The sequence below is a fragment of the Hevea brasiliensis genome, chromosome 12, assembly GCF_030052815.1.
Source record: "Hevea brasiliensis isolate MT/VB/25A 57/8 chromosome 12, ASM3005281v1, whole genome shotgun sequence".
Lineage (NCBI taxonomy): Eukaryota > Viridiplantae > Streptophyta > Magnoliopsida > Malpighiales > Euphorbiaceae > Hevea > Hevea brasiliensis.
The window spans coordinates 90,541,031-90,550,512 of record NC_079504.1 but is presented as its reverse complement, the minus strand read 5'-3'; the positions used below and the strand labels follow the sequence as shown (position 1 = coordinate 90,550,512).

At 30.5% G+C, this 9,482-nt stretch overlaps 1 protein-coding gene across 1 annotated transcript; it reads left to right on the top strand.

The window, feature by feature from the left end:
* The first annotated feature begins 2,375 nt into the window (after nt 1–2,375).
* Nucleotides 2,376–4,570, top strand: LOC110668452 (exocyst complex component EXO70B1). The gene has a single exon (XM_021829676.2). It carries the CDS (start codon nt 2,649–2,651, stop codon nt 4,566–4,568), a length of 1,920 nt encoding a protein of 639 aa, XP_021685368.2. The 5' UTR covers nt 2,376–2,648; the 3' UTR covers nt 4,569–4,570.
* The last annotated feature ends 4,912 nt before the right edge of the window (nt 4,571–9,482 follow it).

Sequence of the window (9,482 nt, the reverse complement as noted above, 5' to 3'; positions counted from 1 at the left end):
CCTCCTTTTGGTAAGTATCATAAACTTAGTTTAGGTGTTTCTTTTTAATTTCTTAATTTACAAAATGGGCTTAAAGATTTGTAGTGATTGCATGAAAGGCAACTTTGTGTTTTGCATTTGATTGTTTTTATACATTATTTTGTTTGAACAATTATTTATTCATATTTTCTTTTTCTTTTTTATATTAATAATAATTATCATAATTTAATATTTTATTAAACTAATAAATACTAAATAATACAAATTTCAAATATTTATAAAACATTTAATATAATTGATTCACTATATTAATTTTATTATTTTTGCCAAATAAATATTAATGCTTTTTTGCATATAAATAATATATGTATTTTTAAATTTTTTTCATATTATGTACTTTTTTTTACAATTTTCAATTTTTTTATATACAATAAGCATTAATTTTTTATAATTTTACAAATTAATCCTTATATAATTATTAATTACAAAAATATAAGGACTTATTTATAAATAATTATAATATTTAAAGATATTTTGTAAAATATATAAAAATTTTTGTAATTAACGAAAAAAATTTTAAAGACTCTAAAGTAATTAATCTATGTTTTTAAGATAACAAAAGCAGATAGATGCTTCCTAAAGTAGCATCAAACAGTTAGACACTTTTTTAAGTAACGTCCATCTATCTTTTTTGTCCACTTCAATGATTATTTTTTAAAATTTTTTATTTACAATAACGATTAGCTTTCTTTCTTCTCCAGATCAGCGAAACTTATCCCCTTTGGATAAATATTTCTTAAGTCATCCCTTTTACTATTTTTTTTTCTATACCACACCCTTTTAAAAAAAACTCATTTTGTTGTTTAAAATAGGCAAGAGGAGAGATAAAATTTTTTAAAATCCAAAATTACCCCCAACAATATTTTTGTTTTTCCTTTTATTTATTGTTTTTCTTTCTTTCATTTCAATTCAGAAAAGAAGATTAAATAAGTTTATATACTTTCTAATAAGACCAAATAAGTTTATATTTAATAAAATATTATTTTTAATAGTAATTTTTTATTTTTTAAATAATAAAATATTAAAATAATAATTTTAATATGAAATAATTTTTATTCACCATATTTTTTTATTTTTTAAAATTTATTTTAATTAAAGCTAATAAATAATTTTTAATATTTAAAATTAAGAAAAAATAATATGTTATTAGATATAGGCTTGTTTTATCTAAGTATATCGATTTATTTGATTTAAATTTTAATTTTAAATTTATTTAACCCTTTATTAAAAGAGTATAAAGTGTTGTCCACCGAAAAAAAAAAAAAAGAGAATAAGGTGTTATTTTAACCTGTTTCTATTTTCACAAGTATCCATTAGAGATGATTGCATTCACCCAAAGCTATTTGGGATGATAAATGGAGCGAAATCATCGAAGTAGAAGGGACGTGATTGATTTCATGGTGGAAAAACTGGTGGGTTGATGCTGCATAAGCCCAATCACAACCGCTAGTGCTATTTTCCCTCGAAAATATTATTCATATTTCCTCTCCACAAAACACCAATGCCTCTCTCCTGACACCCTGCTCCTCAATCAAGCATCTCTCTCAAATTCATGCTCAAAAACAAGTTTCTAGTCATTAATAAGACGACTTTCTCATATTCGAACTCATTCGATTCTGTTCTTTGTCTAGTCAGACAACTTGACTTATGCCTTGATCACTCGGTTTGGATTGTGATGTTATGTCAACAATATTTTGGTCCATTTTTACGTATCATGCAAGATGATGGTGGATGATGTTCGGGGCGATGGGTGCAGTGTTTCAAGGTAAAAGAAGAATAATTTTCAGATTGGTGGAGGTTGATGCAGCTTTCTGTGTGGGCAAGAGCAACTGATGGGTATTTAGGTGAGGGAGTGGTGCATCATGTGTGTAGAGTGGAATTTGGGGTTTTTGTTGTACCGGTGGTGTGAAGTTATTCTTTGGAGGTGGCGAGATGTGTGTGAAGCATTGAAGAGAGGGAAAGGGATAGGAGATGGGTTCATTGTCTTGCATATGGTGTGAGCTTGCATTCGAAGCAAGGGTGAGGTGCTAAGATGGAAGAGGGATTCTTGTGCTCTGATGCAGGGTACCTTGTGTATATTGTTGCAGTCACGCGCAACTTTACTTGATCAAGGAGAAGAGTACTTTTATCTTTTCCTAATGCTTTCACGGCATTATGTACTAAAAAATTGGATGGAAGGACGTTTTTGTTAACAATTGAAAACAATAGGATACTTTAATAAATTTTTGAAAATGTAAAATTAATTTATAAATAATAGCAATATGAGACTAAATCGCAAATCTTCCTTTAATTTTAATTTAAAGGGCACAAAAGCAGCGATAAAAAAGCAAAAATGTCCAAAAAGAAGCGCAAGACTTACGATCAATGCTGCTATCTCTTAGCTTTATCCACTTTCCTGTCCTTCTCAGTCTTGTGTCCACCCTTGTGTTCTGTTGCTTTCTTCAATCCTTCCCCGCGTTTTCTTTTAATGTCTTTCTTTTGTGCTTTCGAAGTTCAAACCGCGTTTTCCAGGGGCTTTTTGGTCATTTTAATACTTTCTAAACGCCTCCTCTTTGCGAACGGTTCTTTAATGACCTGATTGCTGTACTTTTGTTGCAGAAAAGTAAGTAATGGAGGACAACGGCGAAGAGAAATTGATAGCGGTGGCGCGTCACATAGCCAAGACTCTAGGCCACAACGAATCCATGGCTGATGATATTTTGCAGATTTTTTCCAACTTCGACGGTAGGTTTTCTCGCGAGAAGTTATCGGAGAAAATGGCCGGAGCTGCCGGTGACGATTTGAGAGCTTGCGCCTCTCTAGAACAGACCCTTGAGTCTTTGGAACGTCAGATTTCTCAGTACGTGGTCGCCGATCACCCGATCTGGTCCGATTCTATCGATTCCTCTGCATTTCTCGACTCAATTGACGAATTAATCGCCATGATTAGAGAATGGAACCCTATGGCCACCGCAGACAAATCCATCAGCGCGTGTTTGGTACGCGCCGAGGATTTCATGCAGCAAGCTATGTTTCGGCTGGAGGAGGAGTTTAGGCTGTTGATGGACCGTGGGTGCGAGTCGTTTGAACTGGCGCCGCCATATGCCAATGGCGAGTCAACAGGAAACCTTTTGTTTGATTCTGATGATGACGAAGACGCAATTTTGACCAACGGTGACGATCACAATCAGATCCCTGTGGCCCAACCGCTTACCGACTACGATATTGTGATCGACGCGCTTCCGTCTGGGACGATTAACGATCTTCATGAGATCGCTAGGCGAATGGTGGTCGCCGGTTTTGGTAAAGAGTGCTCACATGTGTACAGTAGCTGCAGGAGAGAGTTTCTGGAAGAAAGCATGTCGAGATTAGGGATGCAGAAATTGAGTATCGAAGAGGTTCAGAAAATATCATGGCAAGACCTTGAGGACGAAATTGATAAGTGGATTAAAGCAGCGAATGTCGCGCTACGTATCCTCTTCCCAAGCGAGCGTCGTCTATGCGATCGCGTGTTTTTTGGGTTCTCATCTGCTGCTGATTTGTCGTTCATGGAGGTATGTCGGGGATCCACGATTCAGATTCTGAATTTCGCAGACGCGGTGGCTATCGGGAGCCGGGCGCCAGAGCGGTTATTTAAGATTCTGGATTTATTTGAGACGTTGAGAGAATTAATGCCCGATTTTGAGTTTAATTTCTCTGATCAGTACTGTTTAGTTCTTAGGAACGATGCCGTTGCAATATGGAAGAGGTTAGGGGAAGCGATAAGAGGGATATTTATGGAGCTGGAGAATTTGATCCGGCGAGACCCCGCCAAGGCTCCTGTGCCTGGTGGTGGGATACATCCCATCACGCGGTACGTGATGAATTATCTACGTGCTGCTTGTCGATCCAGAGAGACGCTGCAACAAGTATTTGAGGAGAATGTTAATCTTAATGTTGTTCCATCTAAGGATTCGTCTTCCTCCTCACTGTCTGTTCAAATGGCATGGATTATGGAGCTATTAGAGAGTAATTTAGAGATGAAATCTAAGATTTACGGGGACTCTGCTTTATGCTCTGTTTTCATGATTAATAATGGAAGGTATATTGTACAAAAGGTCAAGGATAGCGAATTGGGTTCTCTTCTCGGTGATGATTGGATCAGGAAACACGCAGCAAAACTCAAGCAATTTCATATGAGTTACCAGCGAAGCTCATGGAATAAGGTTTTGGGAATGTTGAAAGCAGATAATGGCTCTGCAGCTACTAATGTTGCAGGGAAGTCCTTGTATATGAAAGACAAGATGAAGTTCTTTAATTCCCACTTTGAGGAGATTTACAAAACTCAATCCCAATGGATAATATTTGATGAGCAGCAAAGAAAGGAGTTGAGGAACTCTTTGGCCAACCTGTTGCTGCCAGCATATGGAAACTTTATTAAAAGATTTCAGAATTCTCCAGAAGTTGGGAAGCATGCGGACAAGTATATCAAGTACACCGTGGAAGACATAGAAGCCCATATTAATGATTTATTCCGAGGAGGAAGTGGATCAGCTGGCAGTAGAAGGTAAAGGTAAGAAGCTGCCTATTCCATTAAGGTAAGAAGCTGCCTATTCCATTAACGTATATTTGTGAAGTTTGAATTTTCGTTTTCAATGAATATACCCTTCGCTAAACATTGGAATGTTTCTTTCAATGTTTGTTTGTGAACGAAAATTTCAGATAGGTACATCATCAGGTCGTTATCCTGCTTATGAGATGAATTATGTTTTTGTTTTATGCCATCTATGATCAATGCTATTATACAGTTGGATTTAGTTACACTGAGGGGTCAATATTTCATTTTGCATGATCACCAGATAATTGAGCAATAAGAAACTAGTAAGAACATTAGAAACACATGCAACTAGCCAATTCCTCAACTTAACCCTAATAAGTAAAGTGGATACATTATGAGTTTGTTATATATTAAGCTTGTCTTATCTCCTTAGATTATGTTACTGCATTATGGGAGGAAACAAGTTTTCAGCAAATGTTAGTTACATGATGTTAGAATAAACTATAAATGCTGTATGTGGTACACTAGTAATGTATATTCCAAGTGCATTATTGTATAGCCAAACAGCAAATGGCAAATCAGTGGTCATTGAGATGGTTGACACCGCGTTGCCAAATTCATGCGTGAAATTATGAAAAGGGGAGGTTACTTGGATGTTATCGTTTGTAAAGAATATTTAAGGGTGGGAATTAGATCTTTACAATTTCTTTTTATCCATTATGTAATTTGATGGACTTCCAGAGGAAGAATGGGATTAGTTCGACATGTATTGCTAGGAGTCCACGTAGGAGAAATTTTTTATTAACAACAATCTCTAAGAACGGGAATTAACCTTGTGAATTGATGATTTTTATTTAAATGTGTTGCGGAAAAGATTTATGTTGTGGGATGAAGCAGTTAGAGCGGATTGCTGGTTTGAAGGGGTAGAGAGGAAGTTCTTTGAGTTGATCCCTCTTGCTATTATTTGACAGATTCATACGCGCGCGTATACACGCGTATACACGCACAGACGACGCAGAAGAAGTTATTGAGTTGATCCCTCTTGCTATCATTTGATCAGTTCAGAGGGAATGAAATAGGAAGACTTGAGACTTATATTTAAGATTTTGAATATAACATAAACACACACAAGGGAATCATTTGATCAGTTCAGAGGGAATGAAATAGGAAGACTTAAGACTTAGATTTAAGTTTTTGAATGTCTAGTGTACTGATCAATCTTTTTGCATTATCTCTGCTATTATAATTTAACAGATCAATGGACCCATTTATGGGTTGATTTCATTAATAATCCTTTAACTTAGATGGTTATATTAGCTCTCAACTTAAATTTGTTTTATAAAAATTCTCAAATTTCAATATGAATATTATTAAAATTCTTATGACATGCTGTTATTGGTTGCAATTAATTTTGGTTAAATTTCACTCATCGTCCCTTAACTTAAATGAAGGTACTACAGCCATCCCTTAACTTTAATTTGTCTCACAAAATTTTCTAAACTTAATTTAATAAATAAATAGTTTTAAAACAAAATGTGCTAAATAATATTTTAAGATTGGATATATAATTATACTAATATAAGAAAGAAAGACAAAAACTATATGTAATATCAACCTATATAAAAATTAAATAAAATAATTCATATTTAATTAGAGCTTAAACATTATTGACATAATATATATATACTAGCTTTTTGACATTGAAATAAATAAAAAGAACTAAGATGAATAAAATGGAAATTTTTTAGATATTAATTTAAAATTGAATTAAAAATTTATATAAGTAAAAATAATATTATTAATTTTTTTAAGAAAGTAAAAGTAATTGCATATTTTTTGGTTAATAAGACAAATTAAACAATTAATTTTAAATATTTATAAAAATATTAGATTATTTCTAATATTATGATTTTTTTAAAAAATAAGTTGAAAATAAAAAAAGATTTAAAATTTTAAACTAATTATAGAAGTTTGAAAGAATATATATAATCATAATTTATAATTTATTATAAATATTTTTATAAAAAATTAAAGAAAAATATATATTAAATTAAAGTATATGATTTTTTGTAATGCAAATTGAAGTTAAGGAACAATTGTGATATACTCATTTAAGTCAAGGGATAGCGAAATTTAGTTATAAGTTAAAATATAAACTAGTGATAATAAGTAAGAGATCTTAATGATATTAAAATTAAAGTTTGTGAATTTTTTTTATATTAGCATTTGAAGTATATGTGCTATACGTGCATCAAATAGTTTATAACACGTAATAATAATTGAATATTAATTTAATTGATTAAATTAAAATATTAAGTTTTAACAATATTTAATATTATAAGTTGATTAGTGCAATATAATATATAGATAGTTGAATTTTTTTTTATATCTATTATTATATTAGTTGTAGTTAGAAAAATTTTCTGCATATGCAGTAAAATTTTAAAATAAAATTTTTCAAAATAAGATAATTTTATTTTTTTTATAATTATACATTATGTGAGTATTAATTCGAATTTTTAAACGCAGTGTTAAATAATTTAACTATGTATCTTTATCATAATTTTATTGAAATATATGTTTGTAGATTGAACATATAATAAAGATGAATGCAACAATGTTACCATGGCAAACTGATAATCAAAATGAAAAGATTAAATTTGTGTAACTTTCATTATTCGCCATATAATTTTTAGCCTTTATAATGAAGTTGTTTGTTTAGTTTATAATATGAAACATATATAAATAATAGTCTTTTTAACATATTTTTGCAAAATTTTTTATTACCATGTTGATCTGATATTAATAGAAAAAAGAAAACAAAAATAACACATATTCTGTCTATTTTTCTTACTTTCCCTTTTATCTCACTCACTATTTTTCAATATTTTTATTGCAATAATTTATTATTAATAAATAGAAAGTTAAAAAAAATTCTTAAGTATCTAAATTAATAATGATATATTATTAATATTGATTAGTTTTCAATTCAATATTAAGTATGAAGATTGATAATTAATTAAAAAAAAATTATAGGAGGTGAAGTACTTTTTTTCTTATTTATTGATTCAATGACAGGTACTTTCAGATTTTTGTATTTAAGTTACAAAATAAAAATAATATAAAAATTATTAATAGGGTGCTGATGTCATATGTGAAGATGATGTCAGCATATTAATATCGGTAGACACTATATGATAGAGTTATTAAAAATTAAACAAATTCATTTTTTCTTCACATAAAATTATTTATAAGAATTTACCTTTTTTAATATATTAAATAGTATTTGAATTATTATTATTATCAAAATTTTATTATTAAAAAATTAAAAGATTATATTAAAGATTTATAGCCATAAAACACTTCTTTTCAAGTGGCATCAATTAAAAAAAATATAATTTTAAAATAAGATTTACATATTGAAATTGCAAAATAATTTTTAAATTATGAATATCTCAATCTCACTCAAATTCTGCAATCCTAGTTGTTTAAGTTATTTGAATTTTATCAATCTAGGTCTCCAAATCTTATCACATCTTCCTTTCAAAACTCTATAAATACTCCACTGATAAAAAATGAAAAAAAGGAGGGGAAAAAAGAAAAAAAAAAAAGGAGGGGAAGAGAAGACAAAAAAATAAAAAATAAAAAAAGGAAAAAAAATTAAAGAGAGGAATGGCCAAAATTTTTTTAATTTTTCTTTCTTTCTAGCGACATTTTTTAAAGGGCATTTGCCTGGAGTTTATGTGGAGCTAAATGAGAGTAAGCTAGGGATATCATTGCCATACTAGAAGAGAATACCTTTTTTTTAAGGGTAGCTTGCCCCAATAGCAACTGCATTTACCAATAAATGAGTAGCTCTAAACTCCTCGAATAACCATTGGCATGAAATTGTAGTAATAATAGAATTTTTATTTGGTAAATTAAAATTAATTTTATTTTTAATGTAACTGACTTTTGCATATAATTAATTTAAATAAATACTTTATAAATTAAAATTAATTTTGTTTGTAAATTAAACTAACATTGGCATGTGAAATAAATTTAATTTAACACTTGGTAATTGTAAAATAAATTTGCATGATAGAAATCTTTATTAGGTTGTGATTGTTTGGGCTTTATGTGATATTAGAATAAATTACACATGTACATAATTAACTTAGTTCAATTATCTTCAGGGTAACTTGGTGAAAATTAATTAATTAGGTTATAAACGTAGGGTTATTTGAAATTGAATTTATTTGTAAATTAAATTTTCAATAATAAATTAATTTTAGTCATCTGGTAAATATAATTTAAATAATTAGCAATCCTATAGATAGGAATTACTTGGGTATGAATATTATGTGTAAACAACAACCTTTTTGTGAATTATTTGCGTGTGTAGGATTCAAATTGCATTTTTAGGATAAAGTTTAATAAATGAATAATAAACAAAATTTCTAGAAACATTAGTAGAGGACTGACACTCAAATTAACGAGGTTAGACCAAGCGTAAGGGGTGCCTAACAATTTCCTCTTACGTACTCACTATCCCGAACCTAGACATTGGGATATAGTAATGACGGTTGTGGAAACTCTGCAAGGAGTAAGTTGCCATCCATGACCCTCGGAAGAAACACTGAATATGTCCCGGTTATTACCCGGGTGGCAACTCCTATCTATCTATGTCTTTGTGGCATAAATCTTTAGTATCGTGGTAGTGTTATGGAAGACGATACTTATCAGTGGTTTGATTCTATTAGGATTGTATGAAGTGCATGTCTAGGAAATGTTGTCTAAGGAGGTGGTACTTAAGTGAGACTATTGTGACTCCACCATCTTTTCTGGGTATTACCTGGTGCATTTTATATAATTCTAGTGGATGATATTTCGTCTCACGCCCCTCTCCTACAGTTTGGCGACTCCACTGGGGACTAAGTGGATAGTT